Source organism: Limulus polyphemus, unplaced genomic scaffold, assembly GCF_000517525.1.
Source record: "Limulus polyphemus unplaced genomic scaffold, Limulus_polyphemus-2.1.2 Scaffold467, whole genome shotgun sequence".
Classification (NCBI taxonomy): Eukaryota; Metazoa; Arthropoda; class Merostomata; order Xiphosura; family Limulidae; genus Limulus; species Limulus polyphemus.
Window position 1 is genome coordinate 372,335 of NW_013666077.1, and position 12,561 is coordinate 384,895.

Sequence of the window (12,561 nt, forward strand, 5' to 3'; positions counted from 1 at the left end):
AGAAATTAAAACATAAATAATATTAAAATCTGAAATATAAGCAAAGTTTTGATGCCAATTTCATTGATATATAGTAATAATAAAGTTACTTGGTAAAGTTTTGAAAATAAGTTGATAAAAGACTTTGACATGTGCAGTTACACCCACCCATTGTGAAAGGGTTAATAGTTTCTTGACATCACCCGCATGCACTCAATACAGCCGTATCAAGCTCAATCTCCCCTAGTGCGAGAACTGTGACATCTGTTCTTTAGTCATCGCCTCTTCTCCAATTCATTTTACTACCCCTCCGAGAAGTAACAATTTGCTAATAGATTTCTCCGACATTTAATTATAGTGTATTTATAACTAACAGAAAGCCAAGGAAATTAGCTACGAAATCATGTATATATGAAGTTATGTTCTGTACAAATAATTGACAACGAACTTCTTTTCGAGGCTAATTTTCCGTGAGAAACACAGCGAGCAGCTTAGTTGAATTCTTAATGGCTTTTGTGAGTTATAAGACACTGCCTGTTTTTTCCATGTTATTATTCTGTGTTCTTTGGTGCATTACTTAATTGAAGAAACAATGTTTTTGAAAGTAGGAGCATTAGTATTAAATATTAGATAGAAATACTACTAGCTGTTTGACTGAGGTTTTCATTTTCTTAGACTGATTTTTTTCAGATTAATGACTATTAATGACAACATATTAATTTTAATGACTTTTAAGGGCATTAAGAACACATTTTTGAACTTAATGATGCACAGGAATCCTATAAAAGTACAAGTTAACAAACCTTTTTTGTGTTATTTAAGTAAAATCTGGAATTTCCCCAGTAGTCTTGACCTCGAAGGTAATTCATCCAGCCAAGAAGATACCAGGTATCAATAACTTCATCATCCTCTTCAACAAGTCCTTCCAGAACCTCACCTGCTTCCTGCAATAATGTTAAGAGCAAATTCTGTATGTTATAAAAAATTGTATAAACCAGAGTACTTATTTTTAATGAAAGTTTAAACTGAGTAATCTGACTAGTCTGTTGTTCTGTGAACTGGGGCTTAATTGATTTATTTAATTTTAAAGTAAGCAACTCTTTATAAATTTGCTTTGTGCCACTTGAAATCTACACAATATGGCAAATTGAATAGCTGCAAGTTGCATAAAAGAAAGTTTAACTTGACCTAAGAAACTCTAAGTTGGTGTTTCAACTTTGTTACTTCAAATGGCATTATGATAAACAAAACAAAAAACAATGGAAACTTAATCTATTCCTTGTAATCACTTACTAGAATGAAATATCAATACATTCTATTAAAATTCTTTTTAAATATATTCAACATCAAATGCTGTAAATATATATTCAGGAGCACAAACTCTTATACTGAAACTTATTTTTATTTTGGAAACAAGATAATTTAACATCATTTTGTAATTATTATATAAAAGGGTGGAGGTTGGGAGTCTTGTAGAAACATAGGGTGGTCTATTTCTACTATGAAAATATTTTTGCCTTTTTATACATCTCATAGAAGGAGTGGAGGTTGGAGTTTTACATTTTAGAAACTTAGAGTGGTTTATTTCTACTTTAAGGTTGTATCTAAATATTACGAATAACTGCCTTCCCACAACTGGCTGTACACAGTGAAAAGTGGTAGGAGTTGAGACACTATGGGTTCAAGAACTCAAATCCTAACCATTAACTGATTTTACTTAGTTGCTGGCAAGTTTGATATTGGTGTCTGGATCTTGTCTGATAGATGAAATATCCCCAATGCATTTGGTTGATATGACCACACACTTTATTCAAATTTGATGACGAGGAACCCACTTTGAGACTAATAATGGTTGGAGACGGCTTGAATGGGTAATGAAGAAAAACTTTAATATAAGTTTAACATAACAGCAAATGCACAACGTTTTGACAAGGTTTTGTCATCATCAGGTACCTAAGTACTTTTCTGCAGTTATGCACAAGAGCTGTACAGTTTACACAGTAAAAAATAAGTGCTCTCTAACTGCCAGAAGATTCTGTTGGTGAACTCGTGAATGATCCAGTTTTGTGTAAACAAATAAAAGAAAATGTTGTAATCTCATTATTTGTGTTTATTATGACTACACCTGGTGATTTAATTTGTTAAATTAATCCTGCACTAATTTTCACCTACTGAAGTAATAATTGATAATGAGTTAAATCACAAAACGTTACTGCTGCATTTTGTATAAGATTTAATGTTTCTCCCACTGACAGAATTCTGGGAGTGATTATTCCTTACACACACACACAAATTATTTGTAGCACTGGTGTGTGTGTGTGGTTTGGGGGAAGGGGACCCCCGACTCCTGTTGATTTTTCTCTTCTGAATGAGGAAATCCAAACCAAATTTTATGAAATTCATGTTTAGTAAGGAACCTGTTAAACTGAGTAATTCAGAATACAGTACTAGTAACTTTTACAGAGGTAAATTCTGATTTTAGTAATTACAAAGTTTTGACCTACAGTATTGGGTACCTGATGATGAAACTTAGTATAAACTTACTAAATAGTATCTAACTTATAATTTAAAACCTTGACTTAGTATTTCTGTAATTTTCTAGGTTATAAAATTTCCAGAATTTTGTTGTAAGACACCTGAAAAAACATTAGCTAAAGATACTTCCTTCAGTCTTTGGATAATTTTTTAGTTGTTGATCATTAAGTACCATTTTATATATCTAGTCAGTTCAAAATTGACTGATATTAAGATATCTCTTTTGATATTTTATTTTGCCAATACCAGTAGTCACTACTTTTGGCTGTAAACCATAAAAACAATGAAAACTGATAAAGAGTTATCAGTGACTTACAAACTGACCTTTCATATGACATCACCATTACCTTTGTTAGGTTACAATAACTTTTCCAATAATATTTTTTGTCAAGATCAATTTATATCTAACAAATAGTTTCTTTTCAATAAAAAGTAAGTCATTTACATATTTACATTGCCTGAATATGATAAACCTAATAACAATATTGAATAAATAAGGATTTTAGCAATCAGAATATTTTGCCATCACCTACTATACACGCTAAAGCTAAGCTTACCTAATATTGTATCACAGAAAATTTCCATAGCCTTCAAATGCATAATTTAATATGAAAATATTTTTAGGAATGAAAAGCTCATTTAAAGGAACTACAAACAAATTCTCAGATCTCCGACTAGTTTCCAAGTCTTCTAACATCAGATTTGTTCATCCCTAGAGAAGCTCCATCTAGTCACTTTCCCATGAAACCATAATTGAATGTTCTATCATTAATCTGTTCCATCCAATCATATTTAAATGTTATCTACAGGTATTTTCAAAGCTGGGGTTCATTAGTAATTGTTAGACTACATACATGCTGTTATATCATAAAAGAGTGGAAATGAAGCCTATAATACTCCTCCTCAGAATTACACAGAAATGTAGTTTTCAACATTTAATTTTTCTTTGCAAATTACAATAAAATAAATATTAAGTATTATAAATTTTGAAATTTCATATGCAGGTGTGCACTCGACACTTGAAAGGTGCTCACAAGTCATGATAGGGTTAAAAGTAGGACAACTGAATATTTGAAGACACTTACATCATATAATTCTAACTCAATGAGAAGTTTGCTAGTGTTAATTCTGGCATCATAGCTGAGAGGGCAAACCTAAAAGAAAAAAGAAAAACATTTCTATAAAAACAGACAAAGTGTCTGACATACCTTAACCAAATTAAACAGCAGTCTAACTAAAAAGTCTTATGAGGAAAGAAATTTCTTGATACTTTTTCTGGGATATCATGAAAAAAAATCAATACATTTAAAATAGAACTACTTGTCTAATTTTCGGGGAAAATAGTTTCATGGTATGGTATGTAAATGTTAACTAAAAGACCAGTTTTCTCTGTAAGACACCAAAATGTTGAGTTATCTTTAAGCGTTTGTTCACACCTTTTATTACTCAATAATTGAAAGTTTCCAATGACTTATCATCATTATTTCTAGAACAAAACTTGACTTATACGTATATAGAGAAATAGATTTCCAACAATTTACAATACTGTATATCAATATCAATGCTAGTAGACCAAATCCCAAACTACTTTAGCTCTTTCAGCACAAACTCAGTTCCTGGGACCGACCTCATGACCATTTTGTGCTTGTTATAGTTTTCATGTTATAACTGTTAAATTAGTAAGCGTATGTTCACAAAATCTGGCAGATTATCAGTAAACATTACAAGGTTTTCATACACAAAATATCAGATTTGATTAAGTTTTAAGATTTTTTTAAGTAATGTTTTTCTCATGCCTTTTTTTTCGCATGTTGATTATCCAAAATGCAAAGTAGTTTTGTTTTTACGATTAAAAATATTTTATATATCAGACAATTTTCAAATTTTACATGCAAAATCTTTATAACCTCCAGATAATTATCAATCATTTTAAAAAAAAACTTTATATTTTATCTGTTATTTTCATTATCAAATCTCTGTACGGGTTTGGTAGATTTGACCAATCTCGTAACCACCATAAAAAATTATGAAACAAATATAAATTATGTTTTTTTGTTCTAGAATGGCTACAAATTATAATATAAAAACACAAATATTTAGTCTAAATAGCTTAAATCTCATAACATTATACATTTATATAAATAAATTTATTATTTTTATTATATTGACCTTTCAGCCATGCCTGACTAACATTACAGAAGTTGAAATGACACGGCGCACGTGCACTCATGTTACCATATCCAATAATATAAAAGTGACCTGTCTTGGCTGTGTTTTAGTGGATGAGTATTTTTTAAAATACAGTCACATTTCAGTTATAATACTTTATATATGGATATACATTATTACTATTTACAAATAAGTTCTTAAACTTATTTTACTTAAAACAGAGAACAGTAAATAAATAAGTGTAGCAAACAATTATATCTTCTAGTTATGATCTTTGTACTCATTTGCTGCTTGTTGTAGGTTGCCTTTTCAAAATTCACACGTGGAGGATGTGAAACTAAATATATTTTTTAAAGTTATATATACATATACATTTTGAAATAACCAAAAATCATAAATTACTATATCAACACCATAGAATTCCACTATAATTTATCAAACTCAGTAACTACACTGTATTTGGGTCTAAAAACAATATGAAATTTTGAGGTCACTAAAGTTTCACCTTACAGTTTTGAATTTAAGCTTTAAAAGGCACCTGAATAATTCAATTATGCAGAGAAGGCCACTCAGTGGACATTCAGAGCTTTGGATTGGTTATTCACACATAGTATACAGAAGTGTACATAAGCATGTCTTTCCAATAACTGAATAAGTAAATGCAGCAATATCTAATCAAATACAAAAGATAGAAGGTTTCTTACTTGATATTCTAGCTTGTTATTATCAGTAACTTGAGTTCCTAATTTGTAAGGAACTATAGACTTTGTAGTTGGACATCACAAACATCTAATTTGAACTAACGTTGCATTCAACATACCATGTGACACATAAAAATCAATATTTAGGTGATTTTTTAAAATATTTAATATGAATTCATAAAATAGTAGTTCAATAAAATTTTGATTCTGAGTCAACAAATGTGAGAACATGGCCTTTGACCCATGTGGATAGAGTTAATTATTTGAAAAACTGTATTTTCTTAATTAACAATATGAGCAATACTTGTAAGATTTTTTTTAATCATCTTATCTACTCTTATAGTCTTATCATATGTTAGTACTGCCTGTAGCCATTCTGTTTTCAGTTCACTTCTGATGCATATTTGGTAAGCCTAAGCTTCTTAACACACTTATGATTAAGAAAAAAAAAATCACCATTGTACACAATTTTAACCATTGGTATATGCAACATTCTCATAAAGTACACTCTTACAAACCAATGTTACTTGCAGTGGCCACTTGTAATTGCATTTTCTGTCATTTACTTTGGAAACACATAGTATATGATATCACTAACAGGGGATGCATAACTTAGATATATGAAAGAAAGGGTCTCTTTCCAAATACTCCTTGTATTAAGGCAGTGTGTAAATGTTACTGCTATGACCTTTTCATATAAACGTGTATTGCAACAATTCTTCCTTAAACTGCTAACAGTGTCACAATTTAACTTGTGACACATTTGTTCTTTGTTATAACAGTTACATCATCACTACAAAGAAAAAGCGTCTCACCTCAACTGGGTCAAAGTCAGAAGAATCTAATCTTCCTTCTCTAACTGCTTGGTATTTGGGTAACCACAAAGAGAGACTTTCTTGCATTTTAGCTTTGGCTTCCTATTGGTTTTCAGAAATAAAACAATGATATATTCAATGAGTTTTACAGATTTAAAAGGCACGATTTTTGGGAACACAACAATATTTCACCAGGTTCTAACAATGACACATCAAATCAGATAAAATGAAATTCATTTTGAAGATTTTAGAAAACCAAAGAAACTGCTACTTATTCGTCAAAAGTTACCTTAAACATGTTGTTTATAAATCTTAAATTTACATAACACTGTAGGAGAAATAGTACAAAGTAACGTATAATACAACAACAATTTTCAAACTTGACTTAAATCCTTGAAACTGTACTATAAATTTAACTACTGAAGATAAAGTTCTATTATCTACACAACTTTAAAAAAATATAACTTCATTAGAATTAGTTATCTATTTCAAATGAGTTTCAGGTTCCAACTCCAAAAATATCTTCAGACATCTACATCAATTACTATTTTGGTAGTTTCATATGTTTGTTTGCAAAAACCTAATCATTTTGTTTACATTTTCTTATTTGTTTTCTTTTAGTACTCTTCTAGAAGGTTAAAATATTCTCTTTTAATATATATTTAATTTATGAAAAGTAGATTAAAGAAATTTCATCTTAATAATTTTGAACTATGACTAGTTTTATTACTTTTTAAATATTGTACACTAAGTAAGAATATCATTACTTTAATAATTTTCATAAGGTAATAGGAAAAATACTGGAACAAATAACATTTGAAAATTTCAAATGAATTAATTGGTTATCAAAAAAAGCTAAGTTTTAAACCTGATAAACTGGATTGATTTCTTAAGTGCATACATATATGGTACCTCTATTTCCTCCTTGACTAAAAGGAAGTTAGACATACACTGAAGAGCTTCAGGATTCTTTGGATCAGCCAGAATTCCTTTCTGAATCAAAGTTTGACATTTATTCTCTGCATCTTCCTCAAAGCTAGTGGAACACAATTTCTGATCAATAATTTTTAACTTTTCATGGTATTTCCAATTCCGTTTCTAGAGTATACCATCTTTCGAACTTAGCATAAAGGTGAATATTACTCCAGAATGATATTAAATGTTAATTATATAATATTCATATCTTTCTGATGTGCTTCATTACATAAGTAAAAAATAATGAAAGCATGATTCAATTATGAAATAAGATGGCTCAGACCTAAAACAATCTTAGATCGGCACCGTCAGAAATGCTATTTTCTTTTTGACGTTATTTTCTAGTATAACTAGGTTTTGTCATTTATCTGAAAATTAATAACTACACATGTATCCTAATTATAACTTATCCAAATAATATATCTCTAAATTTAAATTTTTTTATGGGATAATAGTAAAATAAAAACTACTTAAATCAAGTCTTTGTAATATGTATGAATGTCTTACATAATACATGAAAATTGTGAAATCATGTTACTCTCAATTCTAAAGGTATTTACTAAGAAGTTAATTATGATAAAGGGTGTATCTATTGGTGTGTGTGTGTCCTAATTCTTCAAGTACCTCTCTTATCGAGGTAATTTCACCCTTCCCACAATGTAGTTTGTACTTTAGTTCTTTTTGTCTGTCTTTTATTTTCTGCTTTGTTGTTAGCTTCAGAGATTATTGCCGATCAATAGTTCATGATATTGTTGGTAAAATAAGATATGGATAACTAATACAAATCATCCTTAAACAAATCTGTAGAAAGCACATAAACATTCCGATATATAAAATTTGGGGATGTTTGTGTTTTTAGTAGCACCATTAATTCTATGAATTATAGTGGTTAATGGAAAGTTATCGACATTTGTACACAGAGAACTAGTTCCGTGGTATCACTCTTTATGTAAATTAAAAACTTTTAACTCTGGTATTGTTGGGTTAGTTTAGAGATATTAATTTCATAACTTTAAGTTTTAATTATATCAGAGATGACTTTTTAATTACCAAAAACTACAAAAGGTGCAGATGCTAAATTTACCTAAAAATATTAATGTTAAGATGATTTTGACAAAAAATAATGATCCTACTTATAACCACTGAATATTTCCATAAAATGAATTTATGATTTTGTGGTAGCAAGAACCTAATGCTAACTCATCTATTGCTCTCTTACCGACAACACAAAGTAACCCTTAAATACTTATGAAAAACACACATTTGTATTAACTTTCTTAAAAGTAAACCATCAAATCTAAGTTTTGTTTGTAGAAATGAGTTAAACTTGTAATTATTTCTTTTATTCTAGTAAAATAGAAAAAAGTGACAAATCTGACAGGTTTAGTTGAAGTGCCAAGTATTGTTTTTTTGAAAGTGAAAAGTCAAGAAGATAGTTCTTACATATAAAGAACTTCTATGACATCTCTAATAAATGTATGGTGTAATTTTTGTAATCAAGTTTTTACTCACTATGGCTATAGAACATTTTAACATGTAATCACCTTTATCTTATTGAGAAAGAAAGCATAACAACACTTAATGGGCAAAACAAACACACAAATACTCAAGTTTTAAGCATAAATTCTTCGCCCAAATCAAAAGTCTACAACAAACAGCAGACACCGTTAACAAATCAGTTCATGTAATGACACAATTACTGTTCTTTGTGTTAATAGCTTGAAAATTTTTCTCTGTGGGCAATAGTTAAATGTTGGCAATAGCACCATTAAGTGGAAAATATAATAGTCATTATATACTGTTGATATGTTTGTTTATTATGGCAGTCAAATTGACTAATACACAGGGTGGGGAAAAAGTTACAATACAATTGTTACAGATGTTACTAAACTATTGGTACCAAAGGAAATATTATGAAGACAATTGAAACTAATATAATTGTTAGTTGTTTCAGAGTAAGATGTTAGAAACTGTGCTCCAAATGAAATAATTGTAAAGTTACTTTCGCCCCATCCAGTATACATATCTTACATAAGCAAATTTACACAACTTACATAGCAAAAAAAAGTTAACAAGTTAACCAGTGACCAAAACATTTCATAGTTAATTTTACCTAGCATAAACATTTATAGGTAAGAGTTGCCATATCAGGAATAGCTTTTAAAACGTTTCAATTATTCATCCCTAGGTGTATAAACTGAAAAAAGATCTAGAATTTCATATACATGTATTGAATTCCCCTAAACTGCAGGAGAAGAAACAACAATTATATACACACACCCAAGGAGATTAGATATCATGAAATAAGATTGAATTAAGTTTACAGAGTATACGATAAGAAATGTGGCACAATAGCACTCACACAGAATTTATACAAAATAGAAAAAAGATTAAAGAAACACACATGCGATTTCTTCTTATCCACTAGTTAACAATTTTGCATTTAGTTGAGATTAACCCCACTTCCACATTAGAACAGTGGGTGAAGTCTGTAATGTATACGACAAATACTTACCAGCAGTCTGTCATGTAGATTTCTGCCATTGCACAACAGGCATTCGACAGCTCTCTTTTCAATGTAATAGATTCATTACTCTGAAATGTACATATACAAATTTATATCAGTGTTATTTATAGCAACTTTGAAGTTTTCTCATACTGAGTGGACAAAAATAAGGAAAATATGCTGTTCAGTTTATGAGGGAGGGATATATTTTGTACATAACTGCTAGAACAAATATACTACCTCAAAAGGATACTTAAATCAACCAAATAATATCAATTAATTCAATTTCATTGTGGCTAAAATCTTCAAGTTTGTACGACTACTTGCATAAAGATACTAGAAACCTCTTGCTTAAAAATATTTGTACGTTTACATTTACAAGCCTTGAAAAGAGACAACTGATAATGAATTATGTAACGTTATCATACACAAATAAACATAATATCAAGATGTTAGGATATTGGATTACCTCTCACTTTTTGATACAAATACTTACTTTTGTTATAGATAAATGAATTTGTTTTCTCAATATATAGAATTAATAAAAATGACAGGGCAAAAGTTTATGAACTAAGAACAGCACATCTTATTTACAGTAACAAGTAAACATAACACTCTTAAAGCAAGACAATCGTCTGCAGTAGCAAGTACAGTAACACTAAATTAAGACAGTAAACAAAACTTTGAAAGATCACCAAGATATCCAATACATAAACATTTGTTGTTGGTTTTACAATAGAATTCAAAACTCTAAAGAAAGGAAAAGAAAATCATGAAAAATACCAGGCTCGGCATAAACATGGTCTGCATATGACCGTTATTCATAATAAGTTGTCTTCACTGCAGTTTTACTCCAGGATAAGTCTTAGACTTTGAGAAATAATCTTAATGTGTAAAAAAAGTTGCAACCACAAACAATTGTAGAAATATAACTATAATACTGAAAGAATGTTTACTACTAATATAATTCTGAACATACATCACTAATAAGAAATTGTATTTGTAAATGCATGTTTTTTGAACACTTTTATTATTAGAAATATCCTTTGTTTATTTTAACAAAAACTACATAAAGAAATATTTATATCTTTTATATATCTAGATTTATCATAAGAAATAATTAACATTTTACTTGTTGACAGCAAGGTTACCCACTGATGAAACAATACATTCTGATCTTTATAATTAAGAATGTAAAAGTATATTTAATTAGATACACTCATTACCTGGTTTATTTTTTAGTTTTGCTTTAAGTAGGTAGATCATTCTGATTGGAAGTTAACATTAACACACCACATACATTTTCAAAGAAAACTTTTTTTTAAAAAATAAACTTTAAAAACATTAAAACTGTTGTTTTTAAATATCAAACCTGGTCCATCTTTGCAACTGCTTCGTGGTCCAATTCTTGATCTTCAGACAATCTTTCAACAGCCTTACTAAGCAAATCAATCCCTCGTTGATAATAGTCCAATGCTTGCAGCCCCTCACTCAACTGCCCAAGAGAAAGGTATTTTGTATGACCCTGGTCTGGAGAAAGCTCTACAGACTTCAACAATGCCTGTTTTTACAGTTAAAGAAATTAATAATTTTCTAAAACTAGTAATTTGTGTCACAAAAAACAAAATCTTAATATTTTGTCTGTAATTATAGTAACACTACAGGTCTGATGTATTCATGTGCTATATACCTTCACATAGAATGAACACAAGAATAGGCTGTAAACCCTTGTACACTCATGAAAAAATTTAAAAGTTTCATTCTACAAACAAGTACAGATATACTACAACACTTTATATGCTCAAAAAGAAATTTAAGTGTCTGATGTACAATCTGCTGCCAAACAAGCATTAAAGGATACATTATGACCTCCTTCCAAATCACCTAACTCTAACAAAACCCCAGACAAAGTTTCTAAGGCTTGCACATTTTCTGAATCCATTTCCAAGGCTCTCTCACAAAATTTTTTTGCCAGTTCATATTCAAAAGAGCTAATGCTGGAATCTGCCTAAAATAATAATAATAAAATATAAAAAAATTATTAATGAGACCAGATTAAACTGTCAGTAATACACTTTCTTGTTTAATTTGAAAATATTCATTATAATTAACAATAATGAATAAAGTAAAATAAAAATACAATGCACAGAATGAAAATTTCAGTTAATTTTACACAAATACAATTACATACTGGTGATGCTACTTGGATATAAAAAGTATTTCAAAACATATTCTGGAAATTTACCATATACTTATCTATCATTAACATCAGTATCCAAATGCATTTCAGATTAGATTGTCGAATTCTGAGTCTGAAACTAGTTGATATTCTACTATGTATTTGTTTTTACTTGGAAATCTATAAGGCCAGTTAATAATGATGCATTTAAGACTTGGGTGATGTTTTTATGACATGTTGTCCTAAAAGGCAACAAGTTTGGCCATAGTAGACTTAATACATTGCAAGAACCATTATTATTTATATTTTATAACAAACTTAAATGTAAATTTATGCCGAGTTTCATTTTTTTTCTTTAAATAAAATTCAAGAAATCGTTTCTTCTAGTTTTGTGTATCTGATTCATCACATGAAGCTCTCACTTTTTGATTTATGGCAAGCTCATGCAAAATACTTATATATTTTATAATGTCGGTATTTTCACAAAGAAACTTGCAGAGCATGGGCTTTGAAAACATTCACTATTTTTTCTTAGCTAGGCATCATTATATGGTTACCAACAGATCAATCATTCACATTAACTCTTTCAGCACGGGCTCAGTCCCTGGGAACTGACTTTGTATACACTTTGCACTTATTATAGTTTTCATACTATAACTTTTAAATTAGTAAACAAATGTTAACAAAATTTGGCAGATTATC

The 12,561-nt window shown here is 29.4% G+C and overlaps 1 protein-coding gene across 4 annotated transcripts in view; it reads right to left on the reverse strand.

Moving 5' to 3' along the window:
• LOC106458462 (probable assembly chaperone of rpl4) overlaps positions 1 to 12,561 on the reverse strand; it is a 31,018-nt gene that overhangs the window by 12,059 nt on the left and 6,398 nt on the right. For 3 of the 4 annotated variants that reach the window (XM_022384685.1, XM_022384684.1, XM_022384683.1), the window contains exons 2-8: positions 11,542 to 11,688; positions 11,053 to 11,241; positions 9,690 to 9,769; positions 7,112 to 7,235; positions 6,200 to 6,301; positions 3,600 to 3,668; positions 783 to 923 (exon numbers count right to left, since the gene is read on the reverse strand). In XM_022384685.1, coding sequence (XP_022240393.1) covers positions 783 to 923; positions 3,600 to 3,668; positions 6,200 to 6,301; positions 7,112 to 7,235; positions 9,690 to 9,769; positions 11,053 to 11,241; positions 11,542 to 11,622 — 786 coding nt within the window. In that variant the 5' untranslated portion in view covers positions 11,623 to 11,688. The remainder of the gene's footprint in view (positions 1 to 782; positions 924 to 3,599; positions 3,669 to 6,199; positions 6,302 to 7,111; positions 7,236 to 9,689; positions 9,770 to 11,052; positions 11,242 to 11,541; positions 11,689 to 12,561) is intronic. The other variant, XM_022384686.1, reaches the window with a different exon arrangement.